The sequence below is a fragment of the Neopelma chrysocephalum genome, unplaced genomic scaffold (assembly GCF_003984885.1).
Source record: "Neopelma chrysocephalum unplaced genomic scaffold, ASM398488v2 Primary Assembly neopelma1_59, whole genome shotgun sequence".
Taxonomy (NCBI): domain Eukaryota; kingdom Metazoa; phylum Chordata; class Aves; order Passeriformes; family Pipridae; genus Neopelma; species Neopelma chrysocephalum.
This window is the reverse complement of record NW_020897714.1, coordinates 27,796,283-27,819,586: the sequence shown is the minus strand read 5'-3', so window position 1 is coordinate 27,819,586 and position 23,304 is coordinate 27,796,283. Positions and strand designations below refer to the sequence as shown.

The 23,304-nt window shown below is 46.6% G+C and overlaps 2 protein-coding genes and 1 long non-coding RNA gene across 7 annotated transcripts; 1 reads left to right on the top strand and 2 right to left on the bottom strand.

Annotated features, from left to right (window-relative positions):
- Positions 1–80: 80 nt before the first annotated feature.
- Positions 81–9,004, bottom strand: LOC113966235 (zinc finger protein 501-like). Of its 4 annotated transcripts, XM_027680634.1 has the most exons (4): positions 6,508–6,894; positions 4,807–5,124; positions 3,762–3,868; positions 81–2,534 (listed from the first exon to the last, which is right to left on the bottom strand). In XM_027680634.1, exon 4 carries the CDS (start codon positions 2,518–2,520, stop codon positions 1,099–1,101), a length of 1,422 nt encoding a protein of 473 aa, XP_027536435.1. In that variant the 5' UTR covers positions 2,521–2,534; positions 3,762–3,868; positions 4,807–5,124; positions 6,508–6,894; the 3' UTR covers positions 81–1,098. The 4 variants fall into 4 exon arrangements, with proteins under 4 accessions (XP_027536435.1, XP_027536436.1, XP_027536438.1 ...); XM_027680635.1 differs by lacking the exons at positions 4,807–5,124; positions 6,508–6,894 and adding an exon at positions 8,960–9,004; XM_027680637.1 differs by lacking the exon at positions 6,508–6,894 and having other exon boundaries at positions 81–2,531; positions 4,807–5,648.
- LOC113966236 (acrosin-binding protein-like) lies at positions 4,709–7,582 on the top strand. Its single transcript, XM_027680638.1, has 4 exons — positions 4,709–4,819; positions 5,643–5,858; positions 6,256–6,350; positions 6,901–7,582. The coding sequence occupies exons 1-4, from the start codon at positions 4,795–4,797 to the stop codon at positions 7,318–7,320; spliced, it is 756 nt and encodes a 251-aa protein (XP_027536439.1). The 5' UTR covers positions 4,709–4,794; the 3' UTR covers positions 7,321–7,582.
- A 1,701-nt stretch (positions 9,005–10,705) lies between the features above and the next one.
- Positions 10,706–18,773, bottom strand: LOC113966294. Of its 2 annotated transcripts, none has more exons than XR_003533769.1 (3): positions 16,641–18,773; positions 13,928–14,464; positions 10,706–11,672 (listed from the first exon to the last, which is right to left on the bottom strand). It is a non-coding gene; the product is annotated as an uncharacterized LOC113966294 (long non-coding RNA). The 2 variants fall into 2 exon arrangements; XR_003533768.1 differs by having other exon boundaries at positions 13,956–14,464.
- Positions 18,774–23,304: the final 4,531 nt, after the last annotated feature.

Below are 23,304 nucleotides of genomic sequence, written 5' to 3'. Positions count from 1 at the left end.
CCTCGCCAAACCCCGCCTGGTGCTCACCCCACCCCTTCCCACCTTCCATCACAGGCAGAGACAGAAAACTGGACTGTACACAGGAGAGAGTGAAAGGTTTTATTCAGGATGGAAACACGTAGTAACAAAACATTGCAATACAGGTTTATGTAATATACAGTCGTTGGCATAGTAATAAATGCAAATATAGTCGTTCCTAACTGTTCGATGCTGAACTTTATATGTTAATGCTTTTCAAACAATGGTGAGCTAAAGAAGAGTAGCATAAAAAGGACTACAGAACTGCAGTCAGTCTCCAGACCAGCAGTAAGAACTCATCACATGACATTTTAGACTAGGACATCTAGGGGGAAAATCTTGGTTTTTGGTTAAATAAAAAAGGCAACATTTTTGTCCATGTTTCATTGATGTCTCAAGTGGAAGGAGTTTCAAATCAGCAAGAAGAAATCTGAGAGAAGCTGTCACAGACTATTAATGGTCTGCTTTTCAACTGGAAACACTTCCACATCCATGTTTTCTGGGTACATACTCACCTATCATGAGGTAGGAACTCATTGTCCCACGTAAGATTTGGAAAAGACAAAATAGACAAGTTCAGCTCCAAAGTCTCAGACTCAAAAGATTTGAAAATGCCTTGTCAAACACTGGGTAAACTTACTATATTCATGAAAAATAAGGGAAGGTAATAATAAGAGAGTTCAGTTCCTAAGACTACTACAGTGTCTAACAAGCTAAAGTTTTGAGCCAGAACCAACCTGAAACATGTTATTATGATCTTCACTTCTGTTGTATTTTACAAGCCCAATTCTCCCAGCTGTTATTCTACCACATATTCTCAGTCCAATTTACCCTGAAGCTGGTGCTCATTCCTCACGTTCCTGGCACTCTTCCTAAACCACCAGCACTCAGCTCTTAGGACTAACTCCCTGTTTCCAGACCTCCTAATGGTTCTTGTGCCACTGGGGTTTAGCACCCAGCCCTAACACCAGAGACACCGTGTCTCCAGTCAGTCTCTCCACACCGTGGTCCTCATTACTCACCTTTTTAAGGTAGCCCCAACACTGCTTTAGTTTCCTGCTCTGAACACCCACTCCAGGCTTATGGCAGAAGTGAGCGGAAAGCGAGCACTCTTCTACCCACCACGCTTTTATAGGGTTTCTTGGCCACATGGATTTTCAAATGCACTTTAAGTGTTGAGCTTTTCCGGAAGCTTTTCCCACACTCGACGCACTCGTAGGGCTTGGTTCCTGCGTGGATCCTCAGGTGGGCACCAAGGGCTGAGCTGTGCCTGAACGTTTTTCCGCACTCCTCGCACTTGTAGGGTCTCTCCCCGCGGTGGATCCGCAGGTGGACGTTGAGAGCCGAGCTCCGCCGGAAGCTGTCCCCGCACTCCACGCAGATGAAGGGCCGCTCCTCGGCGTGTGTGCTCTGGTGCTTGGCCAGGGTGGAGTGGTTGCTGCACCTCCGGCCGCACTCGGTGCACTGGTAGGGGTTAGGCAGGAGGCCACCGTGGTACATGGGTAGGCCCTTTCCACCGTGGATCCGGCGGTGAGTGGTGAGTGCCGAGCTCTGGCTGAAGCCCTTCCTGCACACGGGGCACTTGTAGGGCTTCTCGCCCGTGTGTGTCCGTGTGTGGGTCACCAGCGAGGAGCTCTGCCGGAAGGTTTTCCCACACTCGGTGCACTCGTACGGTTTCTCTCCCGTGTGAATCCTCTGATGCCGAATGATGGCCGAGCTGTCCCGGAAACACTTCCCGCACTCTTGGCATTTGTGGGGCTTCTCTCCGGTGTGGACTCTCCGGTGTATGATCAGGGAGGAACGGTCACTGAAGCTTTTCTCACACCGGAGGCAATTAAAGGGTTTCTCACCCTTGTGGCTGCGCTGGTGGACGATGAGATGCGAGTTCTGGCTGAAGCTCTTCCCGCACTCGTTGCACAGGTAGTGTCTCTCTCCCGTGTGGGTCCGCTGGTGCCTGATCACGTTGGACCTCTGGCTGAAGGTCTTCTTGCACTCGTTGCACTGGTAGGGCTTCTCACCGGTGTGGATCCGCTGATGTTTGATCAGGTCCGAGTTGCGGGTGAAACTCTTCCCACATTCAGAGCAGCTGAAGGGTTTCTCTGCCAGGTGGATCCTCTGGTGTTGGCTCAGATAAGAACTCCGGCTGAAGCTCTTCCCACATTCGGGACACTCATAGGTTTTCTCTCCCACCTGCTGAATCCAAATGGTACCAGTCCCACACATGGGTGGGTTGGGCTTGTCCCCAGCAAGGAAAACCTTGCTGACATGGCCTCTACTGCTGTCCTCGCACTCCCAGATTTCCATCCCATAGGGAGTTACCATTCCCTGTCTCTTTGCAAAAGATGTCTCCATCTCACTTTCCACCTCCAACTCCTGCTTGCAGTCTTGTCTTTGATCGGTGTCCTGCAAGGTATCTCCTGTGAGCTTCCTGGGGGAACACAGATGCGGTTCAGCTCCCACAGGACTTTCCTGATGATGGCTGCCGTTCTGCATGTCGCCCATGGTCCTGTCACCTGCTGGAGTGAACAGAGGAACTAGCAATGAATAACTTCCTGCTTGTCTGAGGGAGAAGCCCAAACAGGGAGGCCACCAAGATCTGCTGCACCATGAGCTGACAGCACAGGAGACAGCCCCTCAGTATCTTCTCAGGGCAGAGGGCACAGAAACCAAGGAGTGTAGGAATGGAATGTGACTCAAGAATGGGTGGCCACTATGGCACAGATTGCAAAGGGGGTATTCTGTCATAAAGTTACAGCCCTAAAGGGCAAGACCTGTCACTTGCTTGCCCTCAAAGTTCCCACGTGTAGCAAGGTTAGAAGAACATCACAACTGCTCTCCTCAACAACCTCCACTGTAGCTGCTTCTCTTCCTGCTGCCTGTGAACCACTGCTCTTCTGCCAACATTCTCATGCTTAATCAAGGAAGGAAACAGCCACCACCACTGGAACATCCACCCAAGTAGGTGCCCAGTGGACTATTTTCCCTCTTCTTTCCAGTCATAGCTCTCTTCCTTAAAAAGAAAGCCCTACATATTCTACAGCAAATTGTATCTAGATTTTGTCTACAGAACAGATAGGCAAGTGAGTGGAAAGATAAATGGTTTTATTAATTAAGCATGGAAATGAACCTTTAGACTGAAACATTTAGAGACTCCTGATTTTTCACTGGTTGTACTCATTTGGAGAACACACCTTGGAAATGCATGCTGGAGCGTGAGGTACGTGGATGAACTGGATGGAACCACTCAGAGTTAAGATGGAATATGAGGTCATGCAGCAGGTTTTGTTTCAAGTGATCTGCAGATTTTGGAAGGCACTACCACACAGGTTATACCAATTCCCAAAGTTTTGTTTACAACACTCAGGGATGAAAAACATTTGTAGTACAAATAAAGGTACTCAAGAGCACCTCAAAGCAGCAAAGTGACCAATAAAACATTAAAAAATACTGTCCATGTGAAAGGAAGAAAAAGCCACACTTTGGTTAGTTATGTCTTTTAACAGTCTAAGTGTAGTCTTTGCTGAAAAATACACAGGATTTGATTTCATTTTGGACAGAGTCTAGATACCCCAGGGGTGTATTTTGTCTTTGTCATACCCTGCCTACAAATCTTCCTGAAAGCAGCACCTCTATAGTATGGGAGCAGAAGAGGCAGGGTGACCGTGGAGCGTGCAGCACAGTACAGATCAAATTTTCAGCATTCAGCTCTTCCCTTCCTGGACATGCTTCATGCAATTTCTCACCTTGTGAGCAGTCCCTCTACTGTCTTGGTATTTAGTTGCTTCTGGCCAAAAAGCTGTTTCTCTTCACTCCATCTGAAAGGTTAAAGCCAAGCTGGGGACTGCAGGTCCTGATCAGAGGAAAGAAAACAGACATAATAAATACCCATCATAGTAGCAGTGCTGTAGAATGAGATTTCAGGAGGGTAAGTGTTTAGGAGCTGGAAGCAACCTAGACCATAGGAAAATGACACCCAGAAACATGAGTCAGGGTCACTGTCTGTCCTGCCATGCACACTGTGACACCGCTGTTCAGGTCCAATAACCAGGGCCACCTCATGTAGGACAGACAGGTCAACCACACACACTGAGAGCTGCCTGCCAGCTTGCTGCCTTCTCACAAGTGTCTGGATGTTCCTCCTGCTGCACTCTCAGACCAAAAATGCCTCCTGATGAGTTTTGTGTAAGAAAAATATCAATTCTTCAAACTGTGTTTTCGCCATCATCTTTCTTCCCAGTGAACTAAAGGAGAACATAATGTAATGCAGTTCTGTTCTGCAGGTGGAGGAAAAATGCCACCTTCACAACCAGGCTGCTTTTTGCCTCTGCCTGGAACTCTGTTTATTGCCTTCACTGAAGGAGTACTTTGCTCAGTTGCTCTCAGTGGATCAGCCAGGCACGCAAAGCTCTGGGTGAGAGACAAGATTTTGATCTGCTCACACATTTATTGACAGAAGCAGTCCAAAGGCAGAATTTTTTGTCCTGTGCTCCAGAAAAATGGCCTCCTTCCAGATGGACTTTAAAGAGCTGGCAGTGAGCAGGAGTTTGTGCACAAATACCAATATGTCCACACTCAGCCTGTCAGGGGGCAGCGGGGGGGGAGGCAGCAGGGAGGCACAGCTGGGAGGAGGCGTGAGCAGCAGAGGATGGAGTGTTGGGAATGCAGGTGTCTGTGACATCACCAGTGAAAGAGTGGAGGTGACACCTCTGGCAGCACACTGGGCCCTGACTGTCGGCCCTGCCTGTCACAGGGCCTGCTCACAGTTCGATATCGGCTATGAGGGCTTACCTGGTTTTGTCTGGTGAGTAGCAAACATCTCTCCTCCAAGCCTGGTTGTGAGAAAGGGCAGCTGAAGTGGCTGCTCTGCACCCCTCCCCATCGCTCCTCAGCTTGGGCAGTCTGGAGGCAAAAGGAAGGGACGGGAGCACCCTCCAACACCTCAGGTGCAAAGATCCCGAGGCTTACAATTTTGGCAGTTTTCACCCACTGGTGCTGGTATCTTATTCTTCAGGAAGGGCCACAGAGTGACCCAGGAGCCAGGGAGGAGTCAGAGCTGGATGTGTAGGCACAGACTGGAGCAGAGGTAGAGACTGGAGACAGGGACACCTGGGTGCATTAAATCAGACACAAGCACAGAGATCTAGACTTGACCTGCAAGGCCAGGAGGAAAGAGCTGGCCCAGTGAAGCAACAGGGGAGGCAGGAGAAGGAGATTTGAGAGAGGACCTTGGTTAAAGACCTACTTAGCCAGAGGAAGAACATTTGCAGAGGCTAAAAATCTTGAAATGAAAGTCTCCTTGCTCCAGCTGCAAGAGCATAGCAATATTCCCAGCCATGACTTCCAAGACATTTCTCCCAGTTCAAGATTTGAATCTCCAGAGCTATGGTGAAGGCCCCTCAGCCAAGTACTGTCCCCAAAATATTACACCCCTCTCAACATGGGTGGCGCAGGTTTTTCCCAGGTCTGGACCTGCCATCTCTAGTCTGTTACTGCATTTCCCACATGCTGGGTCCTGCACCCAGAAAAGGCAACCGAGATCTGGATTCAGCCCTCCAGCTCTTCTGAATATGGTGTGGTTAGGGTTTCCTTCTCCCTCTGACTCCCTGCACTTTATTTTTCACTAGTGCTCTTGGGTTGGGGCTGCATAGTTGGCCCTCGGGGGACGAAGGCACAGCAGCCAGGAACGCCACTCTCCGACCAGGAGTACCGCCAGTTCTTCAAGTTCCTCCGGATCACTCTCCAAGCCAGCACTGCCTGCCATCTTCGTGAGCTGTATGGCTGCCAGAACTCTCTGGTCCAGACACTGGACAAGTACGAAAACCACGGAGTCATCCCTCAAGGTAAAGCCAAGTGTGATTCCCAAGGGCAGGCAGCTGGATGGGGGTCCTGCACGGCCAACACGGGACCTGATCACTGGGAGAGGACAGACTTGGGAGCTGGTGGGGGAGAGAGATGGGTAGCAATCCTGCAGTGAAGACAAGGCATGTGCTCATGCACATCCTTTCTCACACCTGATTGCATCCTCACATGTCCCTAGGACCAGCCTCCTCTCACACTCTGGGTCATGGAAATGACCAAGAAAACACAGAGTTTCTCACAAGGTTCCGGGGGGCACCCAAATGGCATAGGGGTTTTCATGGAGGGATGTCACTCGACAGTGAGGTTATTGCTAAGGGCTGGTAGATGCCAGCACTGGAGTTTATCACTAGGTCTGTCTCTTTACTTGCCTCTTTCTAGGACCCGTCTGCTCCGAAATGCCAGGAAATCCTTTCTTCCCAAACTTCTGCACCTTTTCTTTTTATCGCTGTATTAAGAAAAAGTATTTTCTTAAGGTGAGTTATTTAGCTATTTCCTGAAGACTATGTGTGCTCTGGGCAAGTAACAGGCCAAAGGGAGAGCCCTGAAAATGAGGAAGTGGGAAAACAAGAGGCTAAAAGACAGGGAAGAGAGGAGAGAACCAAGGGTAGCCCACATTCCAGGGGCACTCACACCAAGCTGATTAGCTTCAGATGGCACCTGAAGCCAGTTGCCAAAAAGGAGACTTTGCAGGAGTTATCTTCAAGAAAATGAACCTTTGAGGACCACCTCAGCCCTCCTCTCCAGCTCATTCCCAACCAAGTTGAGACAATCTAGGTTCTCCAGGAGAGAGGGGGATTCATGCAGGCTAGAAGAGAAAGAAAGTAAAGACAGCTGTGAGTCCCATGAGAGACATGGGGAGACTTGACAAAGAAAGGATATGAAGGTTTCTTTGCTTTCTTGGGCTCATCTTTGTAGGGAGTGGGAAAGATGGGATTGTGCAGTGAGAGCTAAACTCACAGAACAGGGGAGTGCCTAGGTGCCTGCTCCTGAAGCCTCTACAGAGGTATGTTTTCTCCTCCACAGAGGATTGCATGCCCAGGAGAGAGCAGCGCCAAGCTGCCGAACACAGCAGGCACCAACGACATTAGCACGAGCAGCGATGCCATGTCATCCAGAAACTTCGGTCCACTTCACCCCACATCTCCCACAAGTACCCATCCAGCTGGCTCCAGCCCTGACACGGAAGTATCTGTGACCCCCACCTTCTCACCTGCTGGCCCACCAGCCACAGAGGCGACAGCCAGCGGCCCACAGCTGCCACACAGTGACATCGAGGATCTCCTCCTCAGGCTGCTAGACAGCCAGGTGCAGAGCTCGCTGCAGACAATGAAGCTGTTGTTGTCCGTTGGGAAGGCAGTGAAGGAAGAAGAGTTGCAGGAGGCTGCTACGAGGCTGCTGGAGGCCCTGAACAATGCAAATGTGCCTCAGTCGCCGAACAACTGACACAGGTCAACAGTGTGGGAAAGATGGGAAAAGCCACCTCTTCCAAGTGCGTGGGGAAACAGAGTCATGTGAAATGCTACTGCTCAGGATTCAAAGAAAAAGATGGTATCCTCTTGGAAGTGAATGCACTGAAAAGATGCTGTTCTGTTCTGCAAAAACTGTTTGCTCACTATTGTGATGGTGTTTGTTGTGTCACTCAAGGAATGTCATGGGAGAATGTTGTCTTTTCTTCATTAAATGCAGGTGCTTCTGCTCAAAAGCATTAAGACAAGAATCTTCTTTGGAAGTATGCATGTGAATATACACATACAGATACACAAGGCGTGCTCTCCAAATGCAGGAAGGCCTTATCCTGCAAGGGAACTGCTGGTCTAGCACCTCATTGTATTGGGGATTGCACATGGTTGACATCTAGTTCCGCAATGATGCTATGAAACACACAGGATAAATATTCATATTAAGAGCCTCCCCTTCCCTCAGAAAATCAGTCTGATTTATAAGGACTTTGGCTGAAGTGTTGTTCCTTTTCTAAACACTGAACATACCTGTAAGTAAAACTGGGTCAAGCCATTTGGATCCAGCACTTGTTGCCAAAAGCAGAGTGGGAAATCTCCAGAAACCAGCTCTGCTTCTCTGAATCTCCACTCAGAATGAGTTTGGAGCTACCTCAAACTCAATATAAGCTCCAGTGGTTTTGGCTTTCAGGAGACCATCACTGAAGTGAGTAACCCCTTCCTTTTGCAGACCTTCTTGTAATCTATTCCACCGAGGGCTGTGAGGAGAAAGAAGCCAAAGGCATTTCTCCTCGAGGATGCACCACACCAAGCAACATCTCTGTGGACAGGGTCAGGGATGTTGGTTTCCTTTATACAGCCTAAGTGTCACAAACACAGCTGAGTGAAATACAGGCTCTGTCACTATCCATTGAAGGAAGTCCTTAGAAAGAAGATCTCAAAGTCACAGGTCCTCCATTTGTTCTGGGAAGCGTAATCTTTCCCAAGGCTAAGGCAGGTCACACATGGGAAATGTGCAAGCCCTGGAACAAGACTGCTGGCTTCCTTTCACAGAGGACTGCTCAGCTTAGAGTCTTTACCTGGTGGGATCCCTAACAGAGCACATGCTGCCCTGGCATCACCCTGGCACACCAGCTCATTCTCTTCTCCCTAGAAAGTGGCCAAAGCTGCCGGATCCCTGTCTGAGGTACCAGGGCTTGTGTCCCCGCCAGCGGCCTGGGCAATGACATCTCCTCCAGCCCCATAGCGGGGGCACTTCTGGCAGCATCCTTCCTTGCCATCACTGCCCTCGGGTCCCGGCTGGGGGCGTCAGATTTGGCAACCGCGAGCCGATCGCTACAGATTTCCGACTCGCACGGCTCCGGCCGGGCCCTCCGCGAAGCCACGGCCCGGTGCGGCCACCCACGGCCGGGCCACCCTCCCGCGGCTCCCCCGCCGGGGCGGGGCGGGCAGCGGGGGCTGCGGGCCGGGCAGAGCCGCTCATCGCCCGCCCCCCGCCCCGGCCGGACCCCGCAGCGCTCCCGCAGCGCCTCCACACTGCCCCGGCGCTCCCCAGCCCGTCACCTCCCGGGGCTCCCCCGCCCGGCGCCGCCCGGCTTTTGTCGCCGACTTACCCGCGGACTTACCGGGGCCGGGGCCATGTGCGCGGCGGCGGCGGGGCCGGGGCAGGCGGGGGCGGCGGCGGGGCCGGGCGGCGGCGCTGCGGAGCCGCCGGGCGAGGGGCGGCGCGCTGGGCTCCGTGGCTCGGTGGTGATTAACCCTTGTGAGCGCCGGGCGATGGGAGCTGCCTCGGCGGTGTTTAACCCTTGTGAGCGCCGGGCGATGGGGAGCGGGTCCGGGGCTCCGCGGCCGCGCTGCCCCGAGCTCTGCGCGGCGCCGCGCCCGGAGGGAGGTGCCCGCTCGGCGGAGGGGGAGCGGAGACCCGCCCCCGGGGGCTGCGGGGGCCGGCGCCGTGAGTGGGGTCGCTGCCGCCCACCCTGCTCGGCGGTGCTGGGAGGGAGGCGGCTGGGCACGGCTTTGCATCCTGGTGGGTACCGGAGCTCGCTCCCTGCGGGAGGAGCCCCGGTCGCAGCTCGTACCTGCCCACACACACGGTAGTCAACAATCGGACACAGTTCTCAAGGAACCACGCAGCCTGGGTTTCCAGTGCTCCTTGCTCTCGATTCCCAGCATTGGCTGTGTTTTACCTAGCCTGCAGGCCCCGGCGGGTAGGGAAGCACCACTGCTGAAGCCTAGAGCTGCTTTCTGTGGGTGACAGGATGGTGTTTTCTTCCCTGGGAACACTTACTTCCAGGCTGCCCTCCACTTCCCTCCTGCTGTTCCTAAAGGTCGTCTGAGTCTGGTCACTACTGCAGCTTCTGCTGTACAGGTACAGCATAATATATCCCAGGACATACATATGTACAGCTTATGCCACAGGAAAGGATCCATCCATCCTCCACAGGCAAAACTCACCCGTTGCAGTACAGCCTGCAAGCGCTGCTGGTGCACAGGTGTTCAGACAGTTACTTTTTCACCAGGGGAATGCAGGAATGGCTGTTCCCTTTGATTGAGGTACAGCAGTAAGTAAGGGGCTGAAGTATGTGGCAATCAGTTTCTGGCAAAGACTGAAATATTTTCACAGGGCTTTTGAGGAGAATGTTGGGAAAGTGTTGTTCACCAAGACCTCCACACATGCAGCTGAGGAAAAATCTTATCATTTTTCAGGGAGCAACTGACTTCTCAGCTCATCCACTCCTGTAAAAGTCTCTGATCTTGGGAGATAGAAAAGTACTAGTCACACCAGCAAAGAAGGACAATGGCATGCCACTTAGGTGATTTCAGGAAAATTAACATTATGATTCAGGAACTTGGTAAATACTGGACCATTTCCTTATTTCTCCACCTTAGTAAGAACCCAACTATCTCCCCTTCCTACTTGTGTATAACAACATTTCCAGAAACAGAGAGAGTGGGGTTATTCCTAAATACAAAGTCTGGACTGAGCAGTTGCAGATTCCAAAGGAATTAGACAGCAATCTAGACTTTGCAGCCTTCCTTTTTCAGAGGGGAGGACTTTGCACAGATCACACATTCTTTCTCCTGAACAATGCCCCATCTCCCTCCTCCTTTCTTTTGAAGAAGATGCTCTCCCTTGTAGGACAGGCAAGTTAGATTAATACCACTGGTAGCAAAAAACAAACTACTTGTGCAAAAATCCCATTACCAGAAGATGGGTCCAAACAGCAAGAGGTGGAGGAGGGAAGGGGAGTCAAGTAATTTGTTACAGGCAGGCAGAGTGAAGTCTCCCCTGCCTTTTATTTTAAACAGTGCTACAAAAGCCCAAATGCACCACAGCTCTGATAACAAACTTGAAGGGACATGAGAAAAATGTGTTTCAACAACACTCTTTCAAAAGCAAATTATGAGAGAGCCAAATTGTCAGTATTTGGCCCTAATCAGTATTCCACAGCAAAAGCATCTGTATTATCAGTCTGCCATGTGATTTATGAGCCCAAGCCCAGTTATCACCTATGGCCTCTACTGCAATCTTGCAACCTGTCTGCATGTTGTTTTTTGCCTCGTGGGAGCACACTTCAGTGAGTATCTTGTACCTGACTGCCTTGCTTCTGAAGTAGAACTGTCAGCTGAATTTTTCAAAGTTCTACCAGGATATTAGCTGAATGTCCTTGACTAGTTTAATCACCAGTCAGAAAACCTCCATTTTTAAACAAAATAAAGACCTGATGGACCTGCCTTTTACTGTTCACCTGTTGCCCAAGTGCACATCTTAATCTAGTTTCGTACTAAATCAGTTGCACCATTTTTTTGGCAGCTGTATCTTCAGCAGCCCAGCATATTGTGTCACTTCCACAGAAACTATCCATATGATATGAACAGCACTGCAGGCATACAGGAAAGCAGAAATTGTGAAAATCAAAGTCATCCCACTCACTCACCCCATGAAACCCCATCTCTTTCCCCACAGATGCTGCTATCTACAAATGAATGTTAAGACCCACCAAACTCATAAGAATTTCATCACCTGTTTGAGCAGAGGATGCTTCCACATCTTTTCAATGCAATTTCCAGCAGCAGTCTCAGTGCAGTCACATAACTGCAACCCCCACCAGAGTGCAGCCCAACAAAGCAGGTTTCGTGATATCTTTAGCAATTTTCTGCTGCTCCATCCCCTGCACAGCTAGCAGCTTGTTGCACCAGGCAGAGATTTTCTTCACTGGGGATTCAAGAGCAGCTACCATTGCGCTTTCTCCATGTGCCATTTATGGAATATTAAGCTTTTGAAGAGGGTTAATGATCTCTCTTCTCTGTGACTCCTTCCTCTGCACTGTGAGACACCTGTGGCCAAAAGAAGCAGAGTTCACCATCAGACAACAAAAAATGGCTTCTCTGAGCTGCACTAGCTCTTATTCCCACTATCTTTATCACAAATCAGGTGTTACAATATTTTCTCTGTAACTGAGTGCAAGGGCTATTAGTTCCAGATAAAAGTGTATCACACATCAACCTTCACTGATTTTCTGTCTGCCTGAAGGTTAATAGCAGCAGCAACTGTATTACACTATGTAGTAATGAAAAAAAACAGGAAACATTAGACATTTCAATTTAAACAAAAAGGAAACTGGAATCGATGAAAAAGGTTAACAAGCTTTGCTTTGCTGCTTCATGGCTGTACAAAAATGTCCGGGTCAGTCTCATCAGAGTGCATTTCACAGTCTTGCAATACAAGTCCTCACCTTCATTTTCTTTTTAATCTCAGTGTTAATGGGGTCAGTATTTTCTAGTTTCAGTGGTGGTTGTGATCTTTGGCAGTATCATACATCTCAAGAGCATATTCCTTCAGTTAAGGAGTCAGTCCTTAAAAAAAACCTGCTTTGTTAATTTGAGGTGAAAAAGCCCAGCCCACTATGTATTAAAAAAGAATACCTTAAATAACTCTGAAAACTCAAACATGAAGTCAGAATCAACAATTCCCAATTCAATGAGTCCAATTTAATTTTTTTTTTGCCAGTATTCTGAAGCAACTATTTAAATTTTCAAGTTGAGTCAGTTATTCCAGCACCCTCTGAAATGAACAGTTTGTGGCTAAAGTTGGCTACAGCTGGCTGGAGATCTTAATTACTTATTTTCCCATTAGGCAAACCTTTCAAAACAAACAAGAGCTGACTTTGTAATTACAGGTATGTTACTTGAGGGATTTTCAGAAAACCGAGAGATATGTGGAAGAAGCAACAAGAAATGGGCTTATTTGCCAGTAGCTTTCAAAGACAACAAAGTATCAAAACATTCTGAAATACTGAGTAAAAAGTCTCCAAAGTACCTTACTCTGTTCCCAGGACAATGCTTTGAGAACTGGAAAAAAGTTTGGGTTATTTTTCTATAATCTTAAATAATCAAGCTTGCTTTTCCTAACTTCCATTTGTGGTCCTGAGGAGTCTTATTACATTCCCAAGTAATAGAAGAGTAAATCTCTGATGTCTGTATGCAACATTCATATTCTGCTGCTCAGTGACCATGGACCCTGATTATACAGGTATCTGCAGCCAATTCCTCCTGGATGCAGTACCTACATGCATGGCTCTGAAATCATGGAGGGAGGTAGGAGAAAATGGTGCTGAAAGGCAGCCTGTCTACATGAAAGCAGTGAACTCAGAGACCCGTGTTTCATATTCACGTGTAACTGCAACCTGCAAAATTATTTTTGTCTTCTTTCATTTTAAGACAAGGGTGAAAAGATGTGAGGTCAAGTCTCAAACACAAATGTCCACCTTGCCAAGCATGTTGCCTGTTGCAAGCCTTCAGTAAGCTGTTTGTAGGAGGAATATGACACACACTGGTGCATGCTGTAAGTCTTCTAAAGGTATTACAGTAGAGTATTAAGTACAAGAGGGCAGTAGGGAAGACAGAAAAAAAAAATGCTTTCTTTTGGAGTATTCAGTTCTGCGAGGTGCAGCTGTCCTAGAGTAGCTTACAAACAAATGGCAAGCAGGCAGGAATGAGATCCTGATGCATAACCACTCCAAAGCTAAAGGAAGAGAAGCCACAAGATGGAAGGGGAAGTTGAACACCTCATTTATCCCCATATTGTTCCAGTAGAACATAGTGGCCACAGAGTTCATCTCAGCACTCTTAAATAAAGGCACCCTTTGAGTATATTTCTCTGGAGTACAGTCTGGTACAAGTAGACATAGTTTCTTTTCTTTGTAGAGGTTCTCCAAAATGAAATAAGATGCTGAATTCTCAGCAGGTTCAATACACACTCAGTATTAAGTTTTCTGACAATGAGAATACCCATCAAATTCCTGCCCCCCCGTCCAGAAAGACTCATCCTTTCTTTCTTGAACACCACCTCTGCATGAGGTGATTCACTGGAACACAAAAACAGTTGCTATAAACAAAGCCACCATTCAGTCACAGCCAAAGATGAAAAAACAAAATCAGGCTAAATTTAAATGTATTCCAATTATTGCAGTGAGCAGATTGTTTACTAAGGCTTTTGTACACTGACACTTTGCCACAGAATCCAAAATATTGGTCCTTTTATTTTACCAAGATGAAATACTGTGCTGCACACAACCCAACCAAAATCCTACCTGCTCCTTTCAGAACTTGCCAACTCACCACGTTTGATTGTTTCAGCACCTCCCAAGCAGTGATTTGTCCTTGTGGGAGAGCTACATCAGTCCTTGAGCTTCATGGGCAGAGAGGTGGGAGCCCTGGAAGTGGGAATGGCCAGAGAAGAAAAGAGGAGCCAGAGGTGGTGCAACAGGTGATGGCCATGGCAGTGGGGTGTGGCTGGGGGTGACTGAAGGATTTGCAAGACAACTACCCCCCTCTTCTGGGCAGGAGAGATCAATGTGTTTTTCCCTACAACAGGCAGTGGGGAGCACCAGAGGGTACCCAGTCATCCTAAAACAGTGACTCTCAAAGGTCTGGGACATTTGCTCGTGACTCCACGTGAGCTCACAAGAGTGGTGAAACTGCAGCTGAAGATATGGGGTTTACAGTCAGTCACAATTCCGCTGGGACAGACACCTGGGAGTTGTTGTCCTCCATCCGGTAGGGCAGGAGCTCTGGTGAGACAGTGCTTGTGCCAGCTGCAGAGCACACTGCTTTAGATGCGTCTGTGACTGTAACACAAATGGAAAGTTACAGGTTGGAAACACTTGCAAAGTTACTTTTAGCTGCCCTTTAGGCCTTTGAATCACAGCTTAAACCCCCTACCTCCCTCCAAAAAAACCCCAAACCCACCAAACAAAAATAACAAACAAAAACCCCACCAAACCAAAACAAACCAACCAACCAAAACCAAACAAAAACCAAACAAACAAAAAAACCCACCCAGACCAAAAGCACCTAACCATACAAGAATTCAAAATGCCATTTCGGTAGTCTTGGCACCTTGGCAGGCAAACCTTAATTAGGGTATATGGTAGGGAAAGTTAATAATTTGTATAATACAGTAGGCAAGTATAGGTACAAAAATGGATCTCTCTGCTCCAGTTCGCCTCCAGTCTGATCCTCTCAGGCCAGTTCTCACTGATCTTCTTGATAATACCATATATTACAAATCCTTTTTTTTCCCCTGATATGGTTCTTATAAAAAAAAAAAGCACTAGCTGCTCTAAAAGCATACAAAATGTCTTTCAGGAGCTCTTACTGATCTCTGCTTGACTTCAGTAAAATCTTTTCAGATGCTACTTCCCCAGGCTTCATCTCCATATTCTCCTTGTCTTCCCAAAGCCTGTCCTTCAGGCGTTTGTATTCTGAAGGAGAAAGAAGCAATCTCCTTGTCAGGCAGAGACCACAAAGTCTTGTTTGTGTATGCAGGCTGCATCTTCCTTGCACTTTAGTATCCTTGTTCCTCATGAAAGAGTATGACTCTTGCATATTTTCAATGGTATTTATAAGCACTCAGATTAGTTCTGTACTAGTAAGTCTGGTTCTCAATCACCTCTTAAAATAAAGGGAGACAGACTGTGTTTTAAAGGCAGTCTCTCGAGCTCAGCAGAAGAATCTCTTTCAGATCTGGTAGCTTTTCAAAAAAAGTCTAAGTAATCCTAATTCCATTTTTCAGTAGACCTTTCAATACAGGATATCTGGGAGCAGATGTTACACTGTGGAATTTCTCCGGCAGCCCTTGAAAATGGCTGAAAATTCTGTTCTTTGAAGCACAGCTCATTACTCAGCCCCCTTCTGTGGTTGTGTGCCTGGCAAATGCAGATATGAAGGGCGTTACGAGATGCTCTAATGCTGGATTCCCTATAGCACAACCACAGGGAAATGCAAACAATGAGCCAACACTGCCATGTAGTCTCTGGCAAAAAAGCAAAGTATAAATATATCTACACTTCAAACCATGGCTGTAGTGTCTCCTGATCTATCAGCATGAGTTCTATTGTTTTCTGAGTTGGTATTTTGAACAAATAGCTCGTTTTCAACAATTTTCTTCATCTCTGAGGTTTTATGAGGCTTCTACATGCACATAGCTTATGCTTACCATTTACATTTTTCTGTACCCATATGAGCCTGCTGAATTCTCCAAAGAATATCAGATTTCAATGCACTTTGCACTGCTCTTCCGTTACCTCTAACGACCAGGCCATTCTTTAAAGCAACCTCCAGTCTGAATTGGTAATGTGAGCTTGCTGTGTAATTCCCTGACTCCTTTACAGTGACAGCCCTAATGCCTTTTTATAATCTCTCATCTTTTACTGTGCCTCTGCAAATTTATTCCACATTTCTGAGAGCAACCTATTCCCTCTTCTCATATTTATGTGCATTGTATTTCTGGGTTCCTTTATCTTATATAAGTCATGTTTTCAAACCTAATATCGGCTCTTTCTTTCCAGCAGCTATAATAAACTAAATATACAACAAAGAGTGTAAAACCAGAGAAAGTATATATCTGTGCTCAACTTGCTTAGACCTGCTCTCATTGTTCCTCTGAAAGATGCAATGTCTTCTTCTTTACAGTCCTTTTACTCTCTTTGACCCCAACACTGGCAGGAAATTAAGGCCCTTCAAAACTCCCTCCTCTGCCCCTCTATATGCATATATGTTTGGTAAAAACATAATTCTCCCTTTTCTGAAGGCTGGGGTTCTTGTGTAAAATCACAGGCTTTTAGACACAGAGGACTGAAGGGAAACCTAAGGTCTCACAAGAAAAAAAAGAGTCCCAAAAGACAGAAGCACTGCTTCCCCATCCCACTCCACCAGCTGCTTGTAGTGCCATCATTTCCTTCAGTCAGATCCCCCTGCAGCACGTTACTTTATACAGGGAAAACTGGTCCCTCAGAGACTTACCATAACTCCACAGACAGAAGAAGACCAATATGGGCACACACAGGACAGGGAAGGTGCAGGGGCTGGATCCAGACACAGGCCAGATTGCTGATTTTGGAGACAAACAGCAGTTATGAATATAGGTTTATTAATTACATTCAGATTGTGACACTCATGCTTAATTATTACAATGCAGTGAGACATATGGCAGGTGCCTGTGGCTCATTTCTATAAAGCAGCAGCAGGAATGCCATGGAGGTCACCAGTGTCTGAGAAAGGTTCAGTCCTTGGCTTGTGCTGATGGAGAATGCACTTTCCTGAAGACAGAAGTCACAGACGCTCACGTGGACCACTTATAACATCTAAGGCACTACACTGCAGTGTTATGGCAAGGTCTGTTGAAGAGGCATGTAAAAAACCTTGACTTTTGGACCATTTCTGGTTCCTGCCCCTTAGGTGACTGTCTAACCAGACAGGGTCCAAGCTAACACTGAGCCATACCCACCCCTTGGGTAGGCAGGCAGTATTGCAAGCACGAGTTTGCATAAACCTTTATCTCAAAGAAACAGTAATTCTCATTTATCAATGCAATAGTTGACATTAATATAATTATTTGAAACATAGGTATTATTACAGCTGGGTGCAAGATTAAGCTTAATGTCCTAGCTGTTACAAGGACTATCCTAAAAGCACTTCACGTCAAGAATTTTGTGAATGATATTTAAGATTGCACATGATATTCTAAGTCTGAACTCGTACCAACTGGAATGGTTGAACTAACACTTAGGCTTTTACTCTTAAAATATTTAATTTTGCCTTATATAGCTTGGTGAGACATTAATTATTTCACTCACTTGGAACTAATCCATAAGTCTGAGGAGTTCACAGGTATATTGGGTAATAGAACCTCTATAAATTCCCAAGGACAAAGTGGAATGTATAATTTTATTTTCTCATTAACCTATTAGATATGCCTTATATACAGCATCAAGTCTGGGCTGAAGAGAGAACTAGAAGTAAAAATGCCCTGAGCACATCCCTAAGTGTGCAAAGTTCACTGTATGGTTGTAAAAATGTAGTTGAAATTTGTACAGTGACTTGATGTCTGTGATACAGCCATTCATTGGGAATCTCTCTACAGTCTCCAAACTGGTGTATTCAGTAAGTCCCATCTGTGTAATTAAAACCACTGCCACAGTTTCATGTTCCAGATATTGCAAGTGTGCAGCCAGATTGTCCTTTTCCATACCAGTATCAGGTATGAAATTCATCTTTTTTTCCTTCAGTTTGGTATCTGTGACTTAATTTGACCCACAGGTTCTGCTTGCAGCCCACTCCCAGAGTATGTCCCCAGTGCTGAGTTTCTAGGGTAAACTTCGGTATAAATCCCCCTGATAGTTACCAATCCTGATTCAAAGTTTTTTCCAAGGTCTAGGGCACACATCTCTAATCTTTCACAGCAGTTTCTAATCTTAAAACACTCTTCAGTCAGAGTGACACACTGATTGAAGCAAAAAAATATCATTGCAAGAGCGCAGTGTTCGATTCTTATTTGTATATACCACAGCATTCTCATTTTCTTTTCATGGTTATTCAATGGCCTATCTTCAGTGGTTTACTGCCTGCTGGGTAATAGCTGCTTTCTAATCAATTTTAGATTATTTTTCTCCATATTTACTCCTATCTTCTTTTACAGCCCTTTTAAACCAAAATCAATTTCACTTTTGCCTCAAATAGCCCTCCTGGCTGTGCAAGCGTAGATTCTTGAACTTCGTTCCTGGAATCTAAATTAGAGCGTGCACCGTATTAATCCTGGTCTTAAACAGAAAAGCACACACACATTCCACTTTTGTGAGATCCTGACCAAGGCACACTGAAACCATCCACAATTTAGATCCTGACTGCTGTGTCTGAACAGGGATCCCAAACAACTCTGGAGCACAGCTTTATGTTACAAGCTCCCTAAGTCTGGGTTCACACCCAAGACGACAAAGCCATCACCAGGTGCTGTTCCAGTGCTAACAGCTGCTCTGTACCCAGTTAGCATGTGCCAGTGCCATGCAAAGCACGGCTGTATGGCAATATCTTACGATGCTAAAAACACACACCTACCCTGCCTTTGCATCACACTGAACAAGAGCCACATCCAGAGTTCCAGCACTTACTCCGTGGAAAGAAAGCAGTGGAAGAACAATGTCCTTCACAGACTCATAGAATGGTTTGAGTTGGAAGGGACCTTAAAGATCAACTAGTTCTAAACCTCTGCTATGGGCAGGGATGCCACTCACCAGATCAGGTTGCTCAGGGCCCACCCATCCTGGCCTTGAACATGGAGCAGCCACAACCTCTCTGGGCAATTTCCTGCTGTGCATCCGTAATTAGGCTCCTGATTAACCGTGACATCCCACCACTTTGCTGACTATCCTCTGTGCTCTGCTACAACTACACAGCACACTGGATCTCTCCAGGGATACAGGTGTCTTTGCCCTGTGACTGCAGGTGGCAGGACCCACCCTACTGCCCTTGCATCCCCAAAGTGATATGGATCACCTGGAACACATCAAAAACCAGTGTCTCAGGAGGGAGGAGAGGACACAAGGCCTGTTGGAGAACAGAGCAAGAGAAGGAGTGAATGCATACGTGGTGAGTGCTGCTGAATAGAAGAGGAATTTACTTGGAAAGCATGGGGCAATCCCAAAGCTGCCATGCTCTGTTGCCTGGTGCCCTGTGGTGACGTGACGGAGCTGTATGGTTACTCAGGAAATGTCTTCTACAAAGACATCAAGTTCAACACCTCTCACAGCAGCACCCAACATGAAGATGAGCCACAGGAGAGATGAGCAAAACAAAACACAGGCCACGGGAGGGGGTCAGCATGAGGTCAAGTGCATGCCCACAGTGCTGCAGCAGTGAGGGAGTCTGAGGAACTGGAACTGAGGTCTTCTCCTTGAGCAAAGGAGAAGTGACAGCTCACAGACCATAGTCATGGGGAAAAGCAGGCCAAGAGACTATAGCAAGGAAATATACCCAGCAGAAGAGCGTATGTAGTATCTTCACAGGAGCCCTGCAGTTCAGTATCATTATCCTTTCTTCTCTCCTGAGTCCTCTCTCTCCTCCCAGTGAGGAGAAGGGACCATAACAAACCCTTTGGCAGCAGTCATCTCTTGCACTCACAACCATTGCTGCATTGCAAAAAGGCTTCTCTGTTATTCACTGACAGGATCCATTCCTCCTCCTGGAGGCACCATGAGAGAAGGGGTTGTGGGTGCCCAGTGCTCCCACAAAGAGGGAAAATTTTTGTGTCAACAAGAAAACTCTAATTTATCTCTAAAAAATGAATAGAAACATTATTAACGACTAAGTCATACCCAAGGTGGCACTACCCAAACATAATCTTTCTCAGCTCTTTACCTCTTGTATTTATGGCTCTCTCAGTACAAGGTAGTAGATACACACTAATCCAGTCTCTAATTTACCTAGGGGCTCTCAGTGCTGTGGCATAGTGAAGTATGACATTTGAGTGAGTTGCATTCCCATATAAAAGCAGTGCCTTTTTGGAGGGTGCAAGTCTTTAGATGAAGGGGGAGAAAAACCTAAAAACCTGGGTTGTAGATCCCAACCATTAGGAGCTCCTGGATGTCTCAGTGCTGAAGTTAGTTCCAAATGAAAGTCACTTTCTTCTCTGCAGTAGGGAAGTTAAAAGAAATAACCAGCAGGTGAGCAAAAACAACACTCTTTTAATGAAAAATGGAAGAGAGTCTAGACACCAAAGCCAACGCAGGGAGAAATAAGGCAGGTTTCAGATAAATGATGGAGGGAGAGAGAGGGAAGAAAGTCAGATCTGCAGAGGTCTGAAAAAAGTAGTAGCAGAAATATTCTTTATGTGTATGCAGGTAAATCCTGTTCTTTTCCTCCATCAGCAATTTATTGTAATAAATTAAGGGAAGTGGCTGATAACATTTAAAAGTGCAGATACTTGATACCCCCAGTTCTTTTTCCTGGCTAGGCATAAAGCTGCCTGCATCTGGAGACAATGAAGGGATGAACTGGTTTAAAGGTGAGGAAAGATTTAATGCCGACTTTCCACCTAAGCGCCTGTGACCGTGAGGAAAGATAGTCGGGTCTTCACATGTGTCCTCCCCCGCTCCTTTCCTCACCTCTCACGGGCAATGTGCTTTGTCCTAACATAAGGACACCGGGTGGGTTTGGCAGGAGGAACTGTCTGGATGCTTGCATAATTAATGCATTCCAGAGGGGGGAGAGCAGAGATGTTTCTGGGGTCGGCTTTGGTGCACATCTGCCTGCATAAGGTCGTAAAACGCTGCTGGAGACGGGGCAAATTCGCCTCCCAAGGTTACAGGCAGCTTCTGGGTGCAGTGCACTGGTGTGGGCGGGGGAAGATGCTACAAAAATAGTGTGGGTGGGTGTGAATCCCCAAAACTTACGCTGACAGCAGCAAAGCTTAAGAAAAACTCTGTCATCCATTCAAATCAGGGGCAAGGTGTGAGGCCCCAGCTGGCTCAGCCGATGTCTCCCTGGGATGGCGGCGTTTCCTCAGTCTTATAAAACCACACACGTCCTCTCAACCTCTTTTTGCTTCTTCTGTCTTTATGTGATCTCCTTCAGTCTTCTCACCATGGGTAGACATTCCAGATTGCACTGCACTTAGTTTAGGCACACCCCTTAACATTACTAAATCAGGATCATCTCATTTTACTACTTAAGTTTTATAGATTTTTTCATTTTCGTAATGAAAGCTTAAAAATAATCTGTGAGAAGAGTGCTTTGCGGAAAAGCATAAGAAAAACTATTTTCTTAGAAATATGATGCAGTAATAAATTGGAGTGTATAAAACTGGAGAGATCATCTCTCTAAGGAGCTGTTCTGTGCTTGTTTAGACAATATCTTTTGAGGCAGCCAGCAGTTTTTCATTAAAAAAGAAGTATGATGTGGGGAGATAAGCCCAGGTTAATGGTGCTTAGGTGAGTGCCTGTTTGTTTAAGCATCTTCTCATGTTATGGTTCTTTGGAGAGGGGTCATATTTAAGAACAACTATTTGAGTGTAGTACCCAGTGTGAGGATAAATAAAAAAAATAAATTAAATTAAAAAAAAAAGGAAATGACAGAGAGGGAAATTGCAGAGATGCAGGAGGGAAAAGTCCCCAGAAGAGTATTTTACATAGGAAAACAACAAAAAAAATGGAGGCAGAAAATGGGTAAAAGAGGAGAAAAGGAAGATCTGCTTCCCAGGATAAGAAGGGAGGTACCCAGCATCTTTATGAGGCCACTTCATCGCCATCAAATGTCTTGGAGATTGGGGAGGTTCCTGGTGACTGGAAAGACTATCACAGTCCTCACCAATACAGGCAGGAAGAATAATCCAGGACAGACAAATCAGTCAGCCAACCTCTGTCCCTGGGAAGGTTGCAAAGCAAATCCCAGCGAATGAATAACAGGGTGATTAGAAACAGCCAGCATGGACTTACCACAGCCTGGCCATGTCTGTGACTGCTGGTGACGATGCAGTGAATGGCTTCTTTGGATGCAGAGTGTGGTTGATGCTGTTTCCTTGTCTATAGTAAAGCTTTAAACATGGTCCTCTAGAGCAGCCTTACAGCAAAAAAATGGTGAAATGTATCCTGTCTTGGTAATCACACCTGTCTTCATTAACATCTCCCTACCAGAGTCCATCCAGCTGGCACTCTTATTTTGTACTTCAAAGGTAACAACCCTCAGAAGGTCTCGGCTCTTGCTTTCTTGGGTGGACCTAGGTTTCTGTTCCTGTGCCTGGCAGATTTTTGGCCTCTGAATTGCTGAGAGCTGTGTTGACCCTCATGCTCCCAAGTGTGTTGTATGCAGCCGCGTGCTATTCTTGCTCAGATGAGAAGAGTTCTGGATAACTAGAGAGTAAAATACTATTGTGAAATACTGGGCCTCCACACGTGGTTAATAAATCATGTTTTATAGGGTGATTTTTCTGTGTATCTGAAAAGCACCATATATTTGTAACAGCAACAGTTCTGAGAAAGGTTAAACGTGTCACTGCTAAAGAAAATGCATCACAAAGCTGATATTGCTGGAAGGACAAGTGCTTTTTTTGCAAGAAACCATAAGGTCTTGAAAAAGGACAGGCAGGAGCAGGGCTGTCACAGTTCTGTCCCTAGATGGCACAAATAAATTTGAAGAGGAACAGAAATACTGTTTCAGATATGGATGTACAATGGTGGGCTGGGTTAGCCAGTTCTCAGACCATCACAGCAGCAGTAGCAGCTCTGTCTAGCTCTTCCTAAGCTTCCCTAAGCTGAGCTCTTCATACAAATGCAAAGATGGAAGACTGAGATGCCACTACTTAGGCAGGCCGCTTTTTTGCAAGTCTCAGAATTATAGTGCCATTAGGATTAAAGGAATTATAAATAAGCCCTCAAACAAAATGCTCAAACACCTCATTCACCCCTTTGCTACTAATAACTAAGTCAATGCTAATGCTGTAAAGCAATATAACAGCACTTGAAAATGCAGCATATAGAGGTATTTTACAACCCACAATACTTCTTGCTACATGGATGTGTTAGCAGTGTTTACCTACCAGAGCTAACTGAGGCTCTCGCAGAAGAGTATGCAGCAGTCTTGAGGGTCCAACTACCTCAGTCTACTCCCAGAAGGCTTGGGAAACTATTTATGGGAA

Coding starts and splice junctions, on each gene's coding strand:
- LOC113966235 (XM_027680635.1), bottom strand. CDS start 2,520: ATGGGCGACATGCAGAACGGCAGCCATCATCAGGAAAGTCCTGTGGGA.
- LOC113966236 (XM_027680638.1), top strand. CDS start 4,795: ATGAGGGCTTACCTGGTTTTGTCTG. Junction 4,820..5,642: donor GGCTTACCTGGTTTTGTCTG/GTGAGTAGCAAA, acceptor ATTTTTCACTAG/TGCTCTTGGGTTGGGGCTGC. Junction 5,859..6,255: donor CCACGGAGTCATCCCTCAAG/GTAAAGCCAAGT, acceptor GCCTCTTTCTAG/GACCCGTCTGCTCCGAAATG.